The sequence below is a fragment of the Torulaspora delbrueckii genome, chromosome 4 (genome assembly GCF_000243375.1).
Source record: "Torulaspora delbrueckii CBS 1146 chromosome 4, complete genome".
In the NCBI taxonomy this organism is placed as follows: domain Eukaryota; kingdom Fungi; phylum Ascomycota; class Saccharomycetes; order Saccharomycetales; family Saccharomycetaceae; genus Torulaspora; species Torulaspora delbrueckii.
The window spans coordinates 724,821-748,173 of record NC_016504.1 but is presented as its reverse complement, the minus strand read 5'-3'; the positions used below and the strand labels follow the sequence as shown (position 1 = coordinate 748,173).

Genomic DNA, 23,353 nt, shown 5'->3' with positions numbered 1-23,353 from the left:
TCAAAGGTCTTCAATGCTCATGAATGTAGATGGTTAATTAATCTCAACTTGGTTGGTATTTTAGAGTTGTTGTGCTGAAAAGCCGGGTGATAGCGCGAAGTATAATAAGCATATATGGACCTACATGTATCCTACGCTTCCTCACGAATAGTTCCAGGACTGAGTCGTCGATGGCTGGGACTCAAAATCAGAGTGCCAGTGCCACTCCCGTTTCTCCGGCTCCTGTAGGGGCTCATAGAAACAGACTGACAGAATGTTTTGACGATATCATGAAAGTCGCTGCAGAGATGATGGTTCAACAACAGTTGAAAACAGTTCAATTAGATTCAGCAGTAGTCAATGGATTTAGCCAGGCTCAACAGAGGGTACTGAGTGAAAAGATACACATGTTTCATGCCATACTAGATGATTTACAGACTACTTTGACCAAGAGTAAGAGTTACGTGGGGACCATCCATGAGATTGCACTGGAGAAGCAGAAAGTTAAGGAGAAGGAACGTGCAGACTTGAGGAAACGCCAAGAGGAGGAAGAACAACGAAAGAATAAAGAACAGGAAGAAAAAGCGAGACGTGAGGAAATGGAAAAGAAAGCCGATGGACAACGACAGCAACAGTCAAGACCGGACACAGGCTTGGGTTTCCCACTCGAGACTGGTGGTGGAATCTTGCCCGATTTTTCAGCTGCAAGTCGAGACTTTGGTGGTTCACCAAGCCTACCGATTAGTGTGAATCAAAGTGCGGCTGCGACCACACCGAGACCGATTCCAGATTCACAGCCATCACCTCAATCCGAGTTGCAACAGTCACGCGCAAGTGATTTGGGTGGAATGAGTAATATGGATATCTCTATGTTCCCCGGGTTGGAAAGTTCTGGTTTCGATATGGGTAATTTCAACAACGGTACAAACGGTACAAGTAGGCCCGTAGAGTCGACAGAGACAACAGAAAGAAATGGTGAACCTAATACGAATGAAGAACCTGGTGCTCTCTCGATGGGAGATAATGGCGAAGATTACTTAACTTTGAACGATTTCAATGACATGAATATAGGTTGGAGCGCTGGGGGAGATTCCGGCGATTTGGATCTCAATGGGTTCAATATATAGTAATCATTAATTGGACTAAAGATATATGGAAATGCTAAACTCATTAAAAGGGAGGGACATTAGAAAAGTACAATATGCTGTTGAAAATAGTGGATTTCATAGATGAACCACCATTGCGGTAACGTTATCAGTGGTACCGTTTTCCAAAGCATACCGCACGAGAGTCTTGGCAGCTTCATTTGGATCTTTTATATCTCTTATAATCTCACAGGCTTCCTGGTCGTCAATAACATCCCACAATCCATCACATGCTAAAATCAAGAACTCATCTTCTGGTGTTATCTCTACACTCGTCGTAAAAGGATTTCCCACAACAAGTCCGTCGAAAAATTTATCCCCAAGGGATCTGGTTACTGCCAGCATCCCGTTCACTCGGCTCTTCATAATCAACCCACCAGCGTGCTCTACTCTTTGCATCTCGAGTATATCAGATGCCTTGTGGTCATAAGTTAATCTTATACTGTGCCCCTTCCTAAACAGCACAATGCGTGAATCTCCGACGTTCGCTGTGTACAGCTTTCTTCTATGCTGACTTAAATCGGAAACTTGATTCGCACTGTCACTAGGCAGTTCCCATCGTAAGATACCAACGGCAGCTGTGCAACCACTGTTTCCCGGTAATTTCGAGTTTATTTGTTCATCGGATAGAACAAATGACCTGTTTAGTATATCTCTTACGTCGGAGTTTTCATCCTCAAGTAACATCTGTTCCACAATGGTATGTAAATGGGATCCACACCACTTTGAAGCCTGTGAACCTGCGTGTCCATCGAAGACGGCAAAATATCCCCAGTCCAGACGAGATGCAAAATTCTTGACATAGGTGTGTACGTCTTCCATAGCCTTTCGGAACTTGGAGTTTTTATTCTCGGCTACGCCAACTTGATATGTTAATTTATACTGATTTGTGCCATTGACTTTCGTGCTCATATTGTGTTATTTTCGATCGATTGTACTATAGTCTCTTCCAAAAATAGATGAAGTTCTCAAATTCTACCCTGAAGGAAGTAAGGTTTTAAAGATATGGAACCAAGGCGTTATAAGAATCCCCAAAGTTTGACTCCATGTAAGTATGGTGCTTAAAGACTCTCGAGCAGGTAATTATCTTGTCAACTTGACCTACTTGAGATTTGAACAATTTTAAAAATGCGATTTTCAATCTGTTTAACAGGAAAAGAATTTCAGTATTCTATCCCAAATGAATGATGGTACTATACCCGGTTAGTATTAGGATAAAAGTCCGCCGAAGATGCGCAACCTTTTACGTGCTTGGTCGATTGCACTTTTTCATTTCTAGAATTTCAAGCTGAAACTTGATAACAAAGGGCCTTCTAAGCACACGTGACTCTCAAGAGAGACTAAAAGTCTTTATATATATAGTAAATGAACGCTACATATATAGGCCTTCCAGGTTCTCTTCGACCTTGTTCTTCATCACACGCTCCTTAGCCTGTTTGAAGTCTTCTGCTGTGACTTGCATTCTTCTTTCTCTGAGAGCAAGTAGACCTGCCTCTGTACACATTGCTTGAATATCGGCGCCTGAGAGATCGTCCTTTGAAGTAACGAGTTCTTCCAAATGAACGTCGGAACTTAAACTCATCTTAGATGTGTGGATCCCCAGAATCTTTCTTTTTGTGCCAAGGTCCGGGTTTTCGAAGAGGATCTTACGATCGATTCTTCCTGGTCTGATCAGTGCTGGATCCAAACTTTCGATCTTGTTTGTGGCCATAATGACTTTCACATCACCCCTGTCGTCGAAGCCATCTAGTTGATTCAGCAACTCCAACATAGTTCTTTGAATTTCTCTTTCACCACCACTATTGGATTCGTATCTCTTTGTACCTATAGCATCGATCTCGTCTATGAAAACGATACTTGGAGCGTTCTCTGCAGCGACCTTAAAGATCTGTCTACAGAGTCTGGGACCATCACCTAGATATTTTTGAATTAGTTCTGAACCGACAATTCTCAAGAAAGTAGCAGAGGTTTGGTTTGCCACAGCCTTCGCTAGCAACGTCTTACCCGTACCCGGGGCACCATACAGAATAACACCCTTTGGTGGTTTGATGCCCATCTCTTCGTAAAGTTCTGGATGTGTGAGCGGTAGTTCGACTGCTTCCTTTATCTCTTGAATCTGGTTTTCTAGACCTCCGATATCGCTATAGGATTCCGTAGGTGACTTATCAATCTTCATTACCGATATCATTGGATCGGTATCATCTTGCAACACTCCTACGATCGACATTGTCTTGTGATGCAACAGAACGGAACAACCTGGTTCCAAGAGTTCTTTATCTGCAAAAGATAGGATCGAAACGTAGTAATCGGGCATTGTCGGACTCGTCACGATTGCGTGATCATCATCGATAATCTCTTCTAGAGTACCAATACTCAATGGGTTACCTCTAATCTCTTCCAACTGTTTCTTCTCTTCTTCTTGCTTCTTTTCGAATGGTTTCAAGATCTCCGAATTGGTGACAAATTCTTCTTCTAGTAGTAAATGGTCCTTAATCCTTTCCATACGCAATAGTTTCAATTTACAGCGAGTACTGGGACTTATATTAGGCAATTTCTCTGCAGTGGCGGGACCCCCTCTTCTCTTCTTCCTACCAAACCGCGATTGAACTGGAGGTTCATACTTTGGCTTCTCCTTACTACCCTTCTTCTTCTTCTTATCTTGACCAGATGATACACCTTGACCCATTGCAATTCGTATTGGTTTAGTTGGTTTAGGTAGTTGTAATGATTTGCCACCTTAGTATATACTTTAGATTTTTAGGGCTTAACCGCTACTTGAAAAGTGTACGAAAAAAAAAATAACGACAACTGCAGGACTCGAACCTGCGCGGGCAGAGCCCAAAAGATTTCTAATCTTTCGCCTTAACCACTCGGCCAAGTTGCCATGTAAATTAGATGTTTAAGTAATAGTATGGTAAGAATATATCAACGGACGAATGAATTATCATAACAGGATCTCTCATAAATAACCTTCATACTTCATAGTTCAGGCCACGGCCAGAGATACCCTGGCATATATGAAGGCTTATGAACAGATCTGTTGAAGTTAGTCTAGTCCGGTCACAGAGATCCGAGATTCTACCGATTAAGGTCAAGTAATAAATACCAGCCGTTTTGTTACGCTGGGCACCACTGCTTCCGGGCCTCGCATTTAGTGTTCTTGAATGTTACATCTCTGACTGACCGCCGCCAATCACCCGATCGCATATATAAGACGGATGCCAACTGTTGCACGAATATCGTGCAATAATCTTCCGATTCAGAATACTTCTTAGTGCCGCTATACGTGTTAATGTCCAAGTCTATCGTGTGTGGTTCAGCCCCTTGTCCAGGCACAAGTCTCTCCTTGAATATCAAGACAACTTCGTTCCCGAATGACGAAGATGTCATTATCCTCCCTGATCTATCCGTTGTGGTGCGAGTGTGTACTGACTTTAGATACAGCCAACATAGTTGCTGGCTAGTCCATCCATAAGGGATTAGCTCAAATATGTCAGCTGTTGAGACGATTACAGTAGTGTTTGAGGAAAAAACACCAGTCAGTAGAAAAAATCCTATTACAAGGGTTCTGATGATTTTTAACATTTTTTCTATTTTTACAAATAAGTTCTGCTCAATTGAGATTCTGATGGTAAAATAGCGGTCTCGAGAGTATACCTCAGAAATGATTTTTACCAAAACCTCGCTAAACCTAGTCGAAGCTATTTCAACCTCTTCGTATGGCTTAGCCAAGATCTCCTCCAGCCTTGCCAAGCTTTTATTGCAAAGTGGCAGCGCTGACTAATTTCAAGCCGCAACGGAAATTGAAATCGGTGGCCGCGCATTTAAGCGGAAATGAGCAATAGTGTATGGCAACAATACATCAACTGTTTACCCATAATGACTGCAATTGAACCCTTTGCATCGATGAATATATATATTCTATAGAAAAAAAAAGAACTGTTGCTTCAACCATATTGCTGGGTTTCAAGAGAGAGTGTGTTGGAGGTCTTATAAAATGTCATCAGCTGTACGCGATGAGCGAGAATCACTCGCTGGTAGCGATGTGAGCTTTAGAGATGCCCTGGGTCAAGAAGAACTTTTCAAAGGAAGTCGGCCTGATCTGGAATTAAGACATACTACCACCTTTGATGCGCAAACAATCGAGCAAATTCACACCTTGGCTCGTACTCTGTCAAAAAGGACCAACAAGAGTAGTGGTGATGATGATGATAATGATGACGAGGGTGGATTCGCAAGAGCTTCTGAGCTTCATGGGTTTGATGCTCAGAAGATCCTGGCGGGTATGGTTTCAGAGGCCAATGATCAGGGAATCCATTCGAGAGAGACTGGTGTGATTATGGAAGAAGTTGGAGCCGAAGGTGTGGATGAGAGTGCGTTGGAAGGTGCAACTTTTGGTAATATCCTATGTTTACCAGTTACTATCTATAAAGGGATCAAGGCCAAGAAGAATAGTAAGATGCGTAAGATTTTGAGAGGTGTGAACTTGTTAGCCAGACCGGGTGAAATGGTTCTTGTGCTTGGTAGGCCAGGTGCAGGTTGTTCTTCGATGTTGAAAACTGCGGCAGGTGTCACTGATCAGTTTGCTGGAGGTGTAAGTGGTGATATTTCTTATAACGGTATTTCTCAGGATGAGATAATGAAAGATTTCAGGTCAGATGTTATCTACAACGGTGAACTAGATGTTCATTTCCCTTATTTGACAGTCAAGCAGACTTTGGATTTCGCCATTGCTTGTAAAACACCTGCTAAGAGGGTCAACAATATGTCTGAGCAGGAATATATCGATTTTACCAGAGACTTTTATGCTACGATCTTTGGTTTGACTCATACTTATGATACCAAGGTCGGTAATGATTTTGTTAGAGGTGTCTCCGGTGGTGAAAGAAAGCGTGTTTCTATCGCCGAGGCTGTCGTTGCCAGAGGTTCAGTTTACTGTTGGGATAATGCTACAAGAGGGCTGGATGCTTCGACAGCCTTAGAATATGCAAAGGCTATTCGTATCATGACCAATTTGATGCACTCTACTGCTTTAGTGACTATTTACCAAGCGAGTGAAAACATTTACGAAACATTTGATAAGGTTACAGTCCTCTATTCTGGTAGACAAATTTACTATGGCCACACTAGTAAGGCGAAGAACTTCTTTTGGAAAATGGGTTACTCTTGTCCACCAAGACAGGCGACAGCTGAATTTTTGACGGCTTTGACAGACCCCAACGGTTTTCACGAGATCAGAGAAGGATTTGAACATAAAGTGCCGAGGACAGCTGAGGAGTTTGAGAATTACTGGAGAAATTCGCCTGAATATAGTGATCTACTCACCGATATCGAGAAATATAAGAAGGAAATGGATACTGAAGGAACAAGAGAGAGTTATCGTAACTCTATGATCCAGGAGAAATCAAAGCATGCAAGAAAATCGTCTTACTACACAGTTTCTTATTGGAGACAACTTCGGTTATGTTCTCAGAGAGGATTCCAGAGAATTTACGGTAACAAATCCTATACTATCATCAACGTTATCGCTGCCATCGTTCAGTCTTTCATCGTTGGTTCTTTATGTTACAATGCCCCATCTTCTACGTCCGGTGCTTTCACGAGAGGTGGTGTTCTGTATTTTGCTCTGTTGTACTACTCGTTGATGGGGTTGGCAAACATTTCGTTTGAACACAGACCCATTTTACAAAAGCACAAATACTATTCGTTATACCATCCTTCGGCAGAAGCCCTAGGTTCCACAATATCTGGATTCCCTTTCAGAATGATTGGTTTAACTTGTTTCATCATCATTTTATTTTTCCTATCAGGTTTGCATAGAACCGCTAGCACCTTCTTCATCGTTTACCTTTTCCTGTCAATGTGTTCCGAAGCTATTAACGGCCTGTTTGAAATGGTCGCTGCCGCAACTGATACCCTAGCCCAGGCAAACGCCATTGCAGGTGTCTTGATGATGTCTATTTCGATGTACTCCACTTATATGATTCAGCTACCTTCGATTCATCCTTGGTTTATTTGGGTTGCTTACATCTTACCTATCAGGTACTCTTTTGAATCTATGCTTAACGCCGAGTTTCACGGTAGAAGAATGGACTGTGGTTCAGGTCTTGTCCCATCAGGTCCTGGCTACGAGAATGTCGCTTCCAGTGAACAGGTTTGCGCTTTCACTGGTTCAAAACCAGGTCAATCGTGGGTCCTTGGTGATGATTATTTGAAAGTCCAATTCCAGTATGAATACAAACATACTTGGAGAAATTTTGGTATTATGTGGTGTTTCTTAATAGGTTATATTGTATTGAAATCACTCATTACCGAATTCAAACGTCCCATTAAAGGTGGTGGCGATGCTCTTATCTTTAAGAAAGGTGCAAAGAGTGCTATTAAGCGTGTCAAGGCAGATGACGAGGAGACTGCTGATAATATGAACCTTGCTGACGTGAAAGAGAAACTTTCAAGTGGCGAAAGCAGTAATTCTAACTTTCCAGAGGGAGATGATTTCGAGGATCTAAAAAGTAGAGGTGTCTTCATGTGGCAAAAGGTTTGCTACACGATTCCTTACAAGGGTGGACCTAGAAGGTTATTGGATAACGTTTCTGGGTACTGTGTTCCAGGTACAATGACCGCATTAATGGGTGAATCTGGTGCAGGTAAGACTACTCTATTAAATACTTTGGCGCAAAGAAACGTTGGTGTTATCACTGGTGATATGCTTGTCAATGGACGCCCAATCGATGCAAGTTTTGAAAGAAGAACCGGTTATGTTCAACAACAAGATTTACATATTGCGGAGATGACAGTTAGAGAATCATTGATTTTCTCAGCTCGTATGCGTCGTAAACAATCAGTTCCAGACGCAGAGAAGATCGAATTTGCAGAGAAAATTATTGATATCCTTGATATGGGCGAGTACGCTGAAGCCCTTGTTGGTGAACCTGGTGCTGGGTTGAGTGTCGAGCAACGTAAGAAATTGTCTATTGGTGTTGAGCTTGTGGCTAAACCTGATCTACTGCTGTTCTTAGATGAGCCAACTTCCGGTTTAGACTCTCAATCTGCTTGGGCCATTGTCCAGCTATTAAGAAAGCTGGCGAAGGCTGGTCAATCTATCCTGTGTACCATTCATCAGCCTTCAGCTACTTTGTTCGAGCAATTCGACAGATTGCTCCTTTTGAAAAAAGGTGGTCAAACGGTGTACTTTGGTGATGTTGGTAAAAACTCTTCTATTCTATTGGAATATTTCGAAAGAAATGGCGCTAGAAAATGTGAGAAAAGTGAGAACCCTGCTGAATATATTTTAGAAGCAATTGGTGCTGGTGCTACTGCCAGTGTTGAAGAAGACTGGCATCAAATTTGGACGAAATCTCCCGAACATAAGACTAACGAAGAAAAGATTCAGAAAATGATAAGCGATCTATCATCGAAACCAGATGATGTTTCAGAAGGTAAATCAGCCACAAAGTATGCTACAAGCTACTTCTATCAATTCAAATATGTCTACCTGAGGACCTTCACTACTTTTTGGAGAGATGTGAACTACTTGATGTCGAAACTGATGCTAATGGTCGTTGGTGGTTTATACGTTGGTTTCACATTTTACGACGTGGGGGAAAGTTATACAGGTTTACAGAACGCTCTATTTGCTGCTTTCATCTCCATTGTGCTGTCTGCTCCTGCAATGAACCAAATTCAAGCGCGTGCCCTAGCTTCAAGAGAGCTTTTCGAAGTCAGAGAATCCAAGTCAAACATGTTCCACTGGTCTCTCTTATTAATAACGCAATACTTGTGTGAGATTCCTTACCACTTTGTCTTCTCGACCCTATACTTCGTCTCCTTCTACTTCCCATTGAGAATCTTTTTCCAAGCTTCAAGATCTGCTGTATTCTTCCTAAACTACTGTATCATGTTCCAACTGTACTACGTCGCACTTGGTTTATCGGTTCTATACATGTCGCCCAATTTACCTTCGGCCTCCGTTCTCATGGGTTTGATCCTTGCATTTTTACTATCGTTCTGTGGCGTTGTTCAGCCACCTTCGCTGATGCCCGGTTTCTGGACATTTATGTGGAAGGCATCGCCGTATACCTATTTCGTGCAAAACTTACTCGGAATTGTGTTACATGAAAAGCCAGTTGTCTGTAAGAAGAAGGAACTAGCATTTTTCGACCCACCAAGTGGTCAAACATGTGGTGATTACATGGAAGAGTTCCTCTCCAAAGCACAAGGTTACATCCAAAACCCAGAAGCTACAGAAAACTGCGCTTATTGTCTCTCATCAGTTGGTGATGAGTACTTGCGCCGAATCGGTGCCAGTTACTCCTACCTATGGAGAAATTTCGGTATTTACTGGATTTTCATTGTGTTCAATTTCTTCGCCATGGTGGCCGTTTACTATATTTTCCACGTCAGAAAAGTCAGCCTGATCAACGTACAAGCTATCACGAACTTTACACAGATCCTCAAAGGCAAAATGCCCTTCGGCAAGAAGAAAGCTTCCTCTGTTTAATTCTTGTATATTTTTTCCATTTACCTGTATATTACGTACTACTGCTCATCAGGTAGTTTAATCTGAAAAACTCTTCTGGATATGTAATTGAACGAATAATCACAATTTTTTAACATATTTAGCCGTACCGGCGAATTCCGATTTCCGCCAGTCTTATCATGCATCATCATGCACTTGGCAAAATAATAGGTTGTTACGACGATAAGCGTTCTTATCATTAAAGAAAGGTCCGCTAAATTGAATGAAAATTGCAATACGACAAGATGCTCATCGCAGACAAGAGTAACTTTAACGCCTAAAGCTTATCCTGATTGCTTACTGAAGTTGCAATTGAAGTGAGCTTTGCCACATTTTTGATCTGCAAACTTTATCAGCTCTCGAGAAATCAAGATACTAAGGGAAATTTTTCAGTTGCGATAAGAAAAAGTATTGAGCGCTCTGACCTTACCAAGAGGTCGGGGATGCTTGCTAGACGCATATATATGAGACAGTTAGCTGGTTGTTCTGGGAAGTTTGGTGTCTCGTTTGCTATGAACATCCAAGGATCCTCAAGACTTAAAACATGTCAGACGATTTAGCTGCTACATTTAGCAGTCTAGTGCTAGAGAATTGCACAGAAGAAACAATGCAACTAACTACTAAAGATGATATAAAATTTGACAAGATTGAGGTTAGTGGTAAAACCTGTTCTGATGAAGAAGGTTCAATTTATGGGGAAGTTGATGAAGCCATTGCGGAGAAAAGTTGGTGGAAGCGTTTTTACTACAAACATGTTGTTGTGGATAGCGCCACATTGAATGTTTCTTTGACTCAATCCTTTTTGTACAATTATGATTTGAAGCCTGTGGAAGAAGATAGAAGACTTTGGTCATGGCACAATTACCTGTGGTTTTGGTTGGCCGATTGTTTTAACATTAGTACTTGGCAGGTCGCTGCAACTGGTATGCAATTAGGTTTAAATTGGTGGCAATGTTGGGTGACTGTGTGGATTGGTTACGCCATGGCCGGTGCTTTTGTTGTGTTGTCTTCTAGAGTTGGTGCCACATATCATTTGTCATTCCCAATCAGTGTGAGAGCTTCTTTCGGTATTTTCTTCTCCATGTGGCCTATTATAAATCGTGTGGTGATGGCAATCGTGTGGTATGCTGTTCAGGCATACTTGGGTGGTTCAACTGTCTCTTTGATGTTGAAATCAATTTTCGGTAGAGATTTGAATGAGAGAATTCCAGACCATTTTGGCTCACCAAATGCTACCACTTACGAATTCATGTGTTTCTTCCTCTTTTGGGTTGGAAGTATACCGTTTTTGATTGTTCCACCACACAAGCTGAGACACTTGTTCACCGTGAAGGCTGCTTTGGTTCCGTTTGCCGCCTTTGGATTTCTGATTTGGGCCGTTAAGAAATCTCACGGAAATATTGCCCTAGGTACTTTGAATGATGATGCACCACACGGTTCTGCCTTCAGTTGGGTTTTCATCAGATCTATGATCGGTTGTTTGGCCAATTTTGCTACGTTGATCGTGAACGCTCCTGATTTCTCAAGACTTTCAAAGACCCCATCGTCCTCGTTATGGACTCAGCTTGTTGCGATTCCATTCTTATTTTCCATCACTTGTCTAATTGGTATCATTGTGACTGCGGCTGGTTACGAGTTATATGGTATCAACTACTGGTCTCCAATTGATGTGCTGGCGCAATTCTTAGAAACCACTTACACAAGGGGTACTAGAGCTGGTGTTTTCCTGATTTCATTTGTCTTCACGCTTGCACAATTGGGTACTAATATCTCAGCCAACTCTTTGTCTTGCGGAACAGATATGACTGCATTGTTACCCAAATACATCAACATTAAGCGTGGTTCATTGTTTTGTGCTGCTATGGCGCTCTGCATTTGTCCATGGAACATGTTAGCTAGTTCCAACAAATTCACCATGGCATTGTCCGCTTATGCCATCTTCCTTTCAAGTATTGCCGGTGTAGTAGTTTCCGATTATTTTATCGTGAGAAGAGGTTACTTGAAGCTGACTCATTTGTACTCTAATCAACCAGGCTCCTTCTACATGTATAACAACAGATTCGGTATCAATTGGAGAGCCGGTGTGGCCTACCTTTGTGGAGTTGCTCCAAACCTACCTGGTTTTATTGGAACCGTGGGTGCGCCACAAGTCACAGTATCTGACGGCGCACTCGAGTTGTATTATCTGAACTATTGGGTCGGATTCTTCATTGCTGCCTTAATCTACGTCGGTTTATGTTACATCTCCCCAGTCGCAGGTACACCTGTGAAGAACATTCTTCGCGATAAGGGCTGGTTCCAAAGAGCTGCTGACGTCGAGGACTTCGAACAGGAATGGAAGAAGGAACTCAGAAGGAAAGACCTATATGATGACGTTGTTGACGTCTACGAATACGGTAACCATAAGACTTGTTGGTAAGTAGAATTCAAAAGATTTAGGCGATGTTTAATTTATACAGTCTCGTTTAACGAATATGATTTATAGCTACCTTGCGGTATATACTGAGTCCTTATTTCAGATAAAAGAAGTATTCTGCATTGTTTGCAACCTCGGTAAAGGTGTGCTTGAATCAGAGTTTGGCCATTTGTTGAAATGAAATCTGCCAGAACGTGAAGATGGGCGAAAGATGGTCATGTATTATACACAGAATCTATATCATGCAGGCAAAATAGGCGAACAGCGACGTAAACTAAAACATTCTTGAATTACTTTCTTCATCTGTGGCCAGTCTGTTCAGTTTATCTTCTCTTTCAAATTCCCTCCAAGTTCTCATCTTGATCTTAGAGTGATCAAACTCACCTTCAACATCGTCGTGTGCACCTTTATTGCCGCCGGCGATCGTTCTAGTGTCACCCCATGAAAAATCATCAAACTTCCAATAGGCATACGTGGGCAACAAACCATTCCAGATGGGCAAGGCAATAATATATATCGCCATCCACATCAAATAGGACCATCTCGTAGCAGTGATAACCACAATTAGCCCAGGCAGCCCTAAGATGATCGCAAGTAAAATCAAAGTCATTGTTGGCGTGGGCTTCGATACAATGGCCACGATAATGACATAAATCGTAAAGCAAATTGCTAGAGGTAACACTAACGTACCAACCAATTCTATGCCAATGACAAACTGCATTGAAAAGCAGAATGTACCACACAGATCTCTGATTAGTACCAGCTCGAATAAATTATGCACTGTAGAATTGATCCAACGACGACGTTGAGACAACAGGACCTTGAACTTATCAGGTACTATTGTCTTACAGGCAGCTTTAGGGACAAAAACCTGTTTACGCTTAGGGAATGTTCTTAACATTAATGAAGACAAGTATCTATCTTCACCCAACAACAACAAGTTTTTCTTATGCAATGTATTGGTAACGTTGTCAGAATAACGCTCCACAATATCGGGATTGGCTAAAATTGGTACCCAATAGCCATCAGACCCCTTTGGAGATTTAATACGGTAGATCGAGAAACAACCAGGTAAACAGGTAACAGAACCGAACACAGATTCGAAAGCTTTGGCTTGATGATGGGAAATGTAATACTCAAAAACTTGTATGGCTGTCACCCATGATTGAGCTTTGTTAGCGATTTTCGTTTCGCCACATAGACCCATGATCAATGGGTCTTTCACCATTTCTGCAACCATATGAGTCAATGAATCAGGGAAAACCTTTGTATCGGCGTCAACCATTAGAACTGTTTCATAGAAATCAGCCATCAAACCTGTTACTTGCCAAATATTCTTTAGAAGTTGAAATTCCAGTTCTGACATTCTCTCATCAAAGGTCATTCTCTGTAAGAACGACATGAGAATAACTTGAGAGTCACGCTTACCTCTATTACCAGGTTTGGCTGATCCTTGCTCATCTGCCGTACCACACTTGACGATGGTTATCATTGGGACCCTTTGTTGTTTCTCAGGTGGTACGGTGTCGTCATTATATTTGTAAAATCCAGCATAAATCTTAGCCATATTATGACGTTTGGAACCAGAGGCAACGGCCACGTAGGAATATGGTTGCACGTCCTCCGGAGATGTAACAAAATCGTCCATCATACCTAGCGCTATTTCAGGTGTTGTAATATCATTACCGGAACCCTTAATCATACCATCACAGACCACCATTATCAACTTGTGACTGTTTGGGTAGTCAGTTGTGGACAATGAGTCTAGGGTTGTTCTCAGCCCTTCTTCATCTTCAGAGTAGCAAGTAACAAAACATATTGTATGAATCAATGGGAAACCATATGGTGCAAAATCTAGAGGTGGCTGCTGAACGGCATCAGGGTGAATGATGCTAGACTCTAATGACTGTGTTGACGATCCGCCAGGGGTAGGTGTAAGCTGATTGCCGTTAAACATCAACGAATTGGTCGAAAGAAGTGCGGAGTGATTCTTAGAGGGAAAAATGTTACCAAGATGCAAAGAGTTACGCTCGTTGGCCGCTCTAAAGGCATTTTGAGTAGTCATTGTTGTCAACCCTCCCATAGTGCCATCGGGCAATAAGGTATTATCAGCGCTATTATTATTCAACTGAAACATTTTTGAGCCACGTTTGGCTAGCATATTAAGCTTGGAGTCATTTCTTGAGTGTTGATGAACAGGTCTTAGGTCTGGAGCGACAGGTTTGATTGGGCCATTAGTTTGGATGTTCTCCGACCAATCTTCAATACTATTCAGCTGTTGATCCATGGTCTTATTGTCAACAGGAAAAGCGCCTTGATTTTTCGCAACAGCCCAACGGAAGTAACATGCGATCAAGAACTTGGCAACAACAACCGAAAGGATGAAGATCAACGACACGTAAAGCACAACATCTGATGCAATGCAACCCACCGTCTTTGAGTCCATTTCGCCCACTTTAATGATCTCAGTGAGACACCTGGCGATTTTTTTCTCGTAGCTATTCGCTAAAATAATGGATAAATCGTAACCTTGAAATGCAGAAGTTCTCAAATCGTCAAACATAGGTGGATAATCAAGATCGTCAGTTTGCAGCCAGTCCAAGAGGCCTAGATCAAGGACATGACCATTGTAAACGACCAAATTTCTTGAATTGTTCTTGATATCGTCCCACGTAAAATAAATATCTGCTGCTGGCTCTAGACTGTAGTATGCACTTCTAGCAGCTTCCGAAGTATGACAGGCCCAACCATCGTAGTATTCTGATTTGGTGAAGTTTGGAGCAGTGGATCCATCTTGACTGTATACCTTGCAAGGAAAGTACCATGCTAGATTTCCCTCGTCATCATGAGGGATAGAACAGTCATCCTTTGGCTTAATGAGATCAAGGCAATTTCCATTGACATTTTGGAACAGGAAAGAGCCATCCATTCCACCTGCATTGATCGGTGGGTACAAAATATTAGCCCCAGCGTCGATGCCTGCAGCAGCCGGATGGGACGAAGAGTCCAAAGCAAAAGCTTTACCGTTAATGATCATGTAGCCTGTAGAAACCTCGTTGTTCTTCAATCGTAGAACGCTGCTACCGCACGCTGTACTAGTGAAACCAAACGTCCAATATGCGACAAAGGCCCCCAGATAAAAGATGACCGATATTAACCCAATTTTTTCCCTCCAAGCCATCTGTCTTTCAGGTTTTGGCATACCACACAATGCCAGTAATGGACCTGGAGCCCAAAACGAAATCACATAACAGTATAAACGCCATAGTGAGATTGTCTCCGCAGATTTAGTTTTGCTGCCCAGTGGTTTCGTGGCAGTATTAGAAGGTACCAATCTTGTCTGGTTATCATTACCCAAATCCTCAATATCTTGATGAACATCTGATTTGCGGTTTTCAGGACCCATATCTTCCATGGGGTACCCATCGGTGATATCATCAACCACAGAGTTGAGTGAAGCCCTCGCCTGTGAATGTCTGACATTGCTCGGCGTGATACCAGTGGTAGAGGGTTGTACATTCAGATGATCCTGTTGTTCCTGCGCCTTCTGCACATAGTAATAATGCGGATTATTAGGATTATCTAGTCGATTCCTCTCGGGCCTCACCAGAGAACCCTGTCTGTGTGGTCCATGCGAATTTGCACTGTGTCTAGATCGCAGCAGCGATTCCTGGTCACCTCCATCCATCTGGAGGAAATAATCGTCATTGGAAAGGTCGTTAGACATGGCCATAGACTTCTTTTCAGCAAACCTGCTCCAGTACCACTGCTAAGTGACTTGAAAGGACCGAACCAGATGATATTCAGACAAGTTCTTGTTCTTTAACCTCTTCTTGATCAGGTTTGTGCATATTTCAAGTCTCACTTATTTTCACGAGGTATGCTCGAGCAGATCTGGACTCGTAAAAATAGGCCACCAGGGTTTGGCAGGCTAAAGGCTTAAAAAGGTCAGCAATTGATTACTCGGGGCAGTTTGATCTCACTGATAATGCATTGCCCCAATCACTTAAGCTTTCAAAAGCGTTTCTTCCTATGTATTTTCCTTATCAGCTGCTAATTTACTGTCGGATTACGAGCGACGACAGACTCTTATCTACTGACACCTGAGATAATCGGCGACCGATTGACGATAAGAAAGATCAGAAGAATCAGTAAACTGATGGGATCCATGGGCGTATATATTGGACTGATGATGAGTGATTCAATGGTAGGCTGACTTGCTCTCTTAGGCTAAGAACTGCAATATTACAACATCGCACAAATCAACCAAAATAATGACTTCTCGTACCATCACAGACACATCAGCCGTTACTTTAAATATCCCGGCGGTGGCGCCATTGGCAATTGCTTCTGGCAGATTGAACTCTACCATTCTAGAGACGGGATCTCAGTTTGGAGCTGCTCATCGCTGGGGTGAGTTACCACATGAGTTTGGTATGAGAAGGTTGGCTGGTACTGATGAGGACCGTCAAATGAGGGATTGGTTCATCAAGGAATGCAAATCTTTGGGATGTAAGATCAAGATCGACAAGATTGGGAACATTTTTGCCGTTTATCCTGGTAAAGATAAGAGCGGGGCACCTCCAACTGCTACAGGCTCTCACTTGGATACACAACCAGAAGCCGGGAAGTATGACGGTATTCTTGGTGTGCTCGCAGGGCTGGAAGTGTTGCGGACTTTCAAGGAGAATGACTTTACTCCAAACTATGATGTTTGCGTAGTAGTCTGGTTTAACGAGGAAGGTGCAAGATTTGCTCGTTCTTGTACTGGCAGTAGTGTTTGGTCTCATGACTTGGATTTGGAAGAAGCCTACAATCTGCTCTCTGTGGGTGAAGACAAACCAGAATCTGTTCTTGAGTCTTTAAGCAAGATAGGTTATGTCGGCGAGACACCTGCTTCTTATAAAGAGAATCAAATCGATGCTCATTTCGAATTGCACATCGAACAAGGACCAATACTCGAGGATGAAAACAAGAAGATTGGTATAGTCACCGGTGTTCAAAGCTATCACTGGGCTAGGATCACTGTTCAAGGTGAAGGTGCGCATGCTGGCACTACACCATGGAGACTAAGAAAAGATGCTATGCTTATGTCCGCGAAAATGATTGTAGCTGCTGCAGATATCGCTAAGTCTCACCAGGGACTTTTCACATGTGGTATCATCGACGCTAAGCCTTACTCTGTTAATATAATACCAGGAGAGGTATCCTTCACAATCGATATCAGACACCCAGATGATGCTGTAGAGGCTGTAATTTTGCAAGAAGTTAAAGATGAATTTGCGAAGTTGTTGAAAGACAATACCGCTGGCGCTTTGTCTTACCAATGGGATGTGCTACAGATTTCCCCAGCCGTGAAGTTTAATGATACATGTGTCGAATGTGTCTCCAGATCTGCCTTTGCCCAGTTCGAAAAATCGCAAGTGAGACAAATATGGTCTGGTGCGGGACACGACTCTTGTCAAACCGCTCCTCACGTACCAACTTCAATGATCTTTATCCCTTCGAAAGATGGGCTGTCTCATAATTATCACGAATATTCCTCGGCAGAAGAAGTTGAAGATGGGTTCAAAGTGCTATTGCAAGCCATTATCAACTATGATAATTACAGGGCTTCAAAAGGTCACTAGATAATCCAATTTTGTTAAATAGAAACACTTTGTTTACATAATAGTCTACACATTAAATTAATTATCTTAACTAATCAACGAACTTAGCCTGTCCGGCGGAAGATGTTCGACTTAGGAAAGCCATAGGATCCGCTGCCCTCGGCCTTGTTCTTATAGCTCACAATCATGCGCAAGTACTTCATTGATAAAAAGGCCATTGAGCCAGTGCATCTAAAGACTGCCAAAGCGGCCACAGACCACAGGATAAAGATCAGGTATCCATTATTCACGTTCTCAGGCTTGTAAACTTGCGTGATAGACATGATGAAAATCAAATTCGAAAGCATCCATATCATGACGATTCTTGTTCTGATGTCTCTGTAATAGTCGTTCCGTTTCTGTGATTCGTCGACAACCGTTTCTTCGAACTCCACTTCTTTCAAACGGCTCTTAATTTCAGTGAACTTCTTGTCAACCTCCTGAGGCCAGTCAGTCTCCACAATTTGCTTACCATCAGGTCCCTGGACAACAATGGCTTTGGAAAGTGGCTTTGAGCTTTGAGTTGAGCCCTTCGTACCCCAGGAAACATCATGTGTATTACAAAATGCAAAAACTTGTAACGTGCATGTAAACGCTGGCAATGTGAGAAAGTATTGAATGGACGACGTGACCATATGCCAAGGATCCAGATACATGATAGAGGAAAACGTGTAAACACCATATGTGGAGAGCAACGAAATTATGATGTTGTTGAAGACAGAATTAGATTCTGCTTTATCTTCTAATGCCTTGATTGCAAAGACAAACCCGCAAATTAGCGCATAAGCAGCACAGATTGTCAAAATGATCATGGAGGCTATGAAAAGATGCTTAGCACCATGTGGTCTATTACCCATCGAGATAATGAATAAACTGGCCAAGTCACAAAATATCAAATATTTGAAAAAGATGAAGATGGCATTACCATTTTTGATAACATGATTCATGGATCCAGCCAAATAGTAAAAGGTCAAAACGAAATTTGAAATAGCGAACCAGGAAAATAGCATTTGCACAAATTGATAGAAGAACTCAACGTGCAAAAATATCTTACGAGTCACCGAGTGTTTCGTCTTCCAAATTTGGTAGAAATGCAACTGAGCGTACAATGCTGCGAACATCGCACCGTTCAACCAACGTCTTCTTTGTGAAATAAATTCGGGCACGTCTTCTGGAACATCTGTTTCACCAGTAGCTTCCTTCACGTATTTTAAAACCCACTTAGCATTTCTCTTTGCGACCAATTCCCAACACAGTATTCTGTCCTCAGCAAGATACATATTTGCGGTGAAAACATCATGATCTCTACCTTCTTGCGTTTCTCCCAAGAAGTATGAGTTTAGTGGACCACTACCATCTTCATGATTTTGCAAAGCTCTATATCTATAGGCAGACAAGGCACCTGGTAGCACTGAAATATAGCCGAAAACGCTTTCCAGCGGTTTGTCCAAGATGTTGGAGATCTTGTACTCGAAATTTTGGGAAGCCACCAGCGGATTGAATAACTTCATTCCCCACTTACCCTTCATCGTCTTGATCTGACCAGCAGCTCCAGCAACATTGGAATCCATATCGAAGACCTTCCACAGATGATATATAGCTGTGTGGTTCAAACGTGTACCAACATCAATCAAAGTCACCACATTAGGTTGCAAAACGGGACAAAACGCATTGAATAGCCAGCGGTGTGAGTTGATCTTTTTCTTGTTTTCTTCTTTTAGACAGAAGACCATTTGCACGGGAACGATGTCCTGGGAAACATAGTCCAAATTGGAATTTATCGATACCTGAGTGGTCAATTCGAAGATGTGAGCCTTTACAGGGTCACCGTTAACCGAAGCCTTGGCCATATCTTCTTGATAAACACCTAGAGCCGCCAAGTAATCTAGCGCACCTTGATTCACCTTAGTTCTACCATCACTTACCAGTATAACAGAAACCTTTTTCCAACCATCAGGGCCCCAAACCTGAGAACGTTTACGGCTACAGAGATGAGCGACATTTTTCATGATGGAATTTATCGTTCTTGCCAATGCGAATTTATCCTCATTGTACATTGTTATGCAGATGACAATTTGACACTCTCTATTCATCTCTGCAAATCTCAGAGTATAACCTTCTTCCAAAAATTCATCTGCTTCGACGGTACAAGCCGTATATCTCATCTCCGTGAACTCTGGTGAATCTCTTCTGGGCAAAGTATCCAACAATCCTCTTGGAATTGGATTATCTAATTTCAAGATTGCCTTGGCTAAATTCGGATTATTCAACACTGGCCTTCTTCTACTCTCAGAATTAGCACGTCTAACATAATCCTTACGCACTGGATGATTTAACTCGAACTTGGTCTCTGCGAAATTATCAGAATAAATGGTAGATTGATCGTCTAGGCTCTCAAACGAATAACGAGCTTTCTTCTCATCTTCCATCGACGATCTACTCACAGTAGAGGCCGTTGAAACCGTATACTTGGAGTTTTGTGAATAATTCCTACCGCCAAACAAATTACCAGTGCGTGTTGTGGGTATCGTAGTTTGCTGCTTTGGGTGCGTCTGGTAACTGCTGATGATATTATCGGTATCTACATCATAGTCATTAACCTGAAAAATCGGGTTGGCAGGTCTTTGAGGTGATCTAAACCTCTCTGCAACCGGTGAATTATGAGCACTATCACGGTAAAATTGAGTTCTATGACGACGATCTGGAGAGTATCTAATTGCAGCCTTAGAAGGTGATTGCGGTAATCCTTGGAACCTCTTAGAATGATCATAGTCCTCCTCAACATCGTCCATTATGAAATCCGTACCCTCGGATCTACCACTATTATTGGTATGGAACCTACTCAATTGTGGAACAGCACCTCTCACTGGTGAACCACTCAGAGGTTCCACCATAAACGGATTTCTCGTCATCACCGCTCGTACTGGTCTAACAACTAACAAGAGTTATTACAAACTACAAACATGTAAGTTCAACCATAATTTTGTACTGCCAATCAATTACCCATCCATGAAACCCAATTCTCCTCGACTAGTCAATATACCATCACCTTTCCCAAACTGGTAAAGCATAAACAACTACTGAAGTTGACTTAAGTCGAGTTAAAAGAATGTTTTTTTCCGCTTCACGAGCCCTAAGCTATGGAGAGTTAGGGCTCAGGATGGGTCTTCGTTAATTCAATTAAGAAGCCTTACGAGAAGAGATGATAAATCCGACACTTTAGGATAATAGATCAAAGCTTTAGGGGTTGTTAGGAATGCTGAGAACACGTTTTTTTAGAGGCGCATCGCCATTGTTGAGAAGTGGTGTTGTTAGAGGACCCGTTTGCTGCAGGACGGTGGGTCAGTCCTTTAGGTTTCTGTCTGTGACTTCGAACGTTAACCAACAGATAGAGGATAGTGTGAAATCTAAAAAGAAGCCTTTGAGTAGGTTACCAATTGGAGGAAGTGAGCAGTCTAGTTCGCAGAGGGTAGCGAGCGATTCAATCGAGTTTACCACTTGGAAAGCTGCAGCTTTGTTTGTGGTTGTAGGAGGTACATTATACTATTTCTTCTCGAAGGAGAAAAAAAGGTTGGAAGCAGAGAAAGAAGCAGAGGCTAATAGAGGGTATGGCCGTCCCGTTGTTGGTGGCCCATTCAATCTGATTAATGATGATGGAGAACCTTTCACTGAGAAAAATTTGGTAGGTAAATGGAGTATCTTGTATTTCGGATTCACTCATTGTCCTGATATTTGTCCCGATGAGTTAGACAAATTAGGATTGTGGCTTAACTCATTGAAGAAAAATCATGGGATTGAAATGCAGCCAATCTTTGTCACTTGCGACCCTGCAAGAGATTCACCGGCAGTATTGAAGCAATATTTGAAGGATTTCCATCCAGATATTGTTGGTTTAACTGGTACTTATGATCAGGTTAAAAGTGCTTGTAAACAGTACAGAGTTTATTTTTCCACACCACCGGATGTGAAACCGGGACAAGATTACTTGGTAGACCATTCGATTTTCTTTTACTTGATGGACCCTGAGGGCCAATTTGTGGAAGCTATGGGTAGAAACTACGATGAAAAGAGTGGTGTCGATAAGATCATCGAGCATGTCAAGACTTTTGTCCCACGCGAAGAACGTGAGAAGAGGAAGGGCAAGTGGTACTCGTTTTTATTTGAGTAGCGATTAAAGGTATGTGATGACTTGTAGATAGAAATTTTATGTGTACTACGTAGGATAATTCCTTAGTTCTTACCGGCACCTGCTCTGAAGTAGATGATATCACCATCTTCCACCACGTAATCCTTACCCTTTTGTAGCAATTTACCAGCGGATTTGATAGCGGCGTCATCCTTGTATTCAATAACGTCCTCATATTTCATAACTTGAGCCAAGATGAAAGTGTTCATTAGATCGTTATGGATAACACCAGCGGCTTGTGGAGCCTTGGTACCCTTTCTAATAGTCCACTCGCGAACTTCATCAGGACCACAGGTGAAGAACGAGATCAAGTCCAATTTTTGTCTCATGGTAGTAACGATCTTTGGCAAAGCAGAAGTAGTTTGCAAAGTCTTCAATTCCTCAGCCTGTTCTTCCTCGGACATAGTAGACAATTTTTCTTCTAGGGAGACACTGAATGGGATGATTAAATCACCTGGAGAGTACTTATCTACCCATTCCTTGATTCTCAATAGGTGCTTGTTCTTCTTTCTGGCGTAGTCTCTCTCAGACAAGTTGATCAAGTATATACAAGGCTTTGCGGTCAATAAGAACATGGAGTTAATGGCCTCAACTTCCTTTGGAGTCCATGTTTGGTTAGCCACTCTTTGACCTTCCTGTAGTAACTTGGTAATTCTTTCAATCAAAGCAGCTTTTTCCTTTTCTTGCTTAACTTCTAGAGATTGACCACCTCTCTTGGCGATCTTCAAAGAATTCTCCAAAGCTTTTTCACAGAATTCAATATCCTTCAATCTCAATTCTTCGTTGATAATCTCTAAATCACGGACTGGATCGACATCACCTTCAATGTGAATAATTTCTGCATCATCGAAACAACGAACAACTTGGTAGATGGAATCGACTGCTCTAATATGCGACAAGAAAGCGTTACCTAAACCTTCACCGGCAGAAGCACCTTTAGTCAAACCGGCAATATCATAAACCGTCAAATGAGCTGGCACTTCAGATGCAGGCTTGTAAATTTGGCACAACTCATCGAAACGAGAAGATGGCACTATAACACGAGCTTCTTCAGGGTCAATGGTAGCAAAAGGGTAATTGGCAGGATTACCTAGGGGAGATTTGGTAATAGCTTGGAAAAAGGTAGATTTACCAACGTTAGCTAGACCAACGATACCTGCTTTCAAATTGTTACCGGGACGACCCAATAGAATTTTTTTCTCTTCAACCTGCTTCTTTGGAGGCATTCTTAATCGTTCTTGATCAGTTTAAGTTAATGGATAGAGGGTTTACTATAAATTGAAAAGTTGAGAAAAGTTTTCTCTTGAAAAAAATTACGAATAACTTTAAATTGGTTTCAACCAAAGGAAGCAGCAGAACTAGCAAGGGCAATGGCAATCAGATGATAAACGTCAATGGACAACAGATTCTTCGAGAAAGAAACCGTCGAGAATTGGACGTTTGATTGAAAAATTTCATGTC

The 23,353-nt window shown here is 42.1% G+C and overlaps 11 protein-coding genes and 1 non-coding gene across 12 annotated transcripts; 5 read left to right on the top strand and 7 right to left on the bottom strand.

The window, feature by feature from the left end:
* Positions 1–170: 170 nt before the first annotated feature.
* MED2 (Med2p) lies at positions 171–1,106 on the top strand (the record flags this gene model as incomplete). The annotated part of the gene is made up of 1 exon (XM_003681155.1): positions 171–1,106. One exon carries the CDS (start codon positions 171–173, stop codon positions 1,104–1,106), a length of 936 nt encoding a protein of 311 aa, XP_003681203.1.
* A 96-nt stretch (positions 1,107–1,202) lies between these two features.
* On the bottom strand, positions 1,203–2,036 carry PTC1 (type 2C protein phosphatase PTC1; the record flags this gene model as incomplete). Its single annotated transcript, XM_003681154.1, has 1 exon — positions 1,203–2,036. The coding sequence occupies one exon, from the start codon at positions 2,034–2,036 to the stop codon at positions 1,203–1,205; it is 834 nt and encodes a 277-aa protein (XP_003681202.1).
* A 460-nt stretch (positions 2,037–2,496) lies between these two features.
* Positions 2,497–3,810, bottom strand: RPT2 (proteasome regulatory particle base subunit RPT2; the record flags this gene model as incomplete). Its single annotated transcript, XM_003681153.1, has 1 exon — positions 2,497–3,810. One exon carries the CDS (start codon positions 3,808–3,810, stop codon positions 2,497–2,499), a length of 1,314 nt encoding a protein of 437 aa, XP_003681201.1.
* Positions 3,811–3,926: 116 nt separating this feature from the next.
* Positions 3,927–4,008, bottom strand: TDEL0Dtrna4S. Its single transcript has one exon. It is a non-coding gene; the product is annotated as a tRNA-Ser (tRNA).
* Positions 4,009–4,241: 233 nt separating this feature from the next.
* Positions 4,242–4,709, bottom strand: CSS3 (Css3p; the record flags this gene model as incomplete). The annotated part of the gene is made up of 1 exon (XM_003681152.1): positions 4,242–4,709. One exon carries the CDS (start codon positions 4,707–4,709, stop codon positions 4,242–4,244), a length of 468 nt encoding a protein of 155 aa, XP_003681200.1.
* Positions 4,710–5,121: 412 nt separating this feature from the next.
* Positions 5,122–9,624, top strand: TDEL0D04040 (pleiotropic drug resistance family ABC transporter; the record flags this gene model as incomplete). Its single annotated transcript, XM_003681151.1, has 1 exon — positions 5,122–9,624. One exon carries the CDS (start codon positions 5,122–5,124, stop codon positions 9,622–9,624), a length of 4,503 nt encoding a protein of 1,500 aa, XP_003681199.1.
* A 562-nt stretch (positions 9,625–10,186) lies between these two features.
* On the top strand, positions 10,187–12,061 carry FUR4 (uracil permease; the record flags this gene model as incomplete). Its single annotated transcript, XM_003681150.1, has 1 exon — positions 10,187–12,061. One exon carries the CDS (start codon positions 10,187–10,189, stop codon positions 12,059–12,061), a length of 1,875 nt encoding a protein of 624 aa, XP_003681198.1.
* Positions 12,062–12,332: 271 nt separating this feature from the next.
* CHS3 (chitin synthase CHS3) lies at positions 12,333–15,791 on the bottom strand (the record flags this gene model as incomplete). Its single annotated transcript, XM_003681149.1, has 1 exon — positions 12,333–15,791. One exon carries the CDS (start codon positions 15,789–15,791, stop codon positions 12,333–12,335), a length of 3,459 nt encoding a protein of 1,152 aa, XP_003681197.1.
* A 541-nt stretch (positions 15,792–16,332) lies between these two features.
* TDEL0D04010 (M20 family metallo-hydrolase) lies at positions 16,333–17,688 on the top strand (the record flags this gene model as incomplete). Its single annotated transcript, XM_003681148.1, has 1 exon — positions 16,333–17,688. The coding sequence occupies one exon, from the start codon at positions 16,333–16,335 to the stop codon at positions 17,686–17,688; it is 1,356 nt and encodes a 451-aa protein (XP_003681196.1).
* An 83-nt stretch (positions 17,689–17,771) lies between these two features.
* CHS2 (chitin synthase CHS2) lies at positions 17,772–20,618 on the bottom strand (the record flags this gene model as incomplete). Its single annotated transcript, XM_003681147.1, has 1 exon — positions 17,772–20,618. The coding sequence occupies one exon, from the start codon at positions 20,616–20,618 to the stop codon at positions 17,772–17,774; it is 2,847 nt and encodes a 948-aa protein (XP_003681195.1).
* A 344-nt stretch (positions 20,619–20,962) lies between these two features.
* On the top strand, positions 20,963–21,874 carry TDEL0D03990 (SCO family protein; the record flags this gene model as incomplete). Its single annotated transcript, XM_003681146.1, has 1 exon — positions 20,963–21,874. The coding sequence occupies one exon, from the start codon at positions 20,963–20,965 to the stop codon at positions 21,872–21,874; it is 912 nt and encodes a 303-aa protein (XP_003681194.1).
* Positions 21,875–21,936: 62 nt separating this feature from the next.
* OLA1 (Obg-like ATPase) lies at positions 21,937–23,118 on the bottom strand (the record flags this gene model as incomplete). The annotated part of the gene is made up of 1 exon (XM_003681145.1): positions 21,937–23,118. One exon carries the CDS (start codon positions 23,116–23,118, stop codon positions 21,937–21,939), a length of 1,182 nt encoding a protein of 393 aa, XP_003681193.1.
* Between the last annotated feature and the right edge of the window lie 235 nt (positions 23,119–23,353).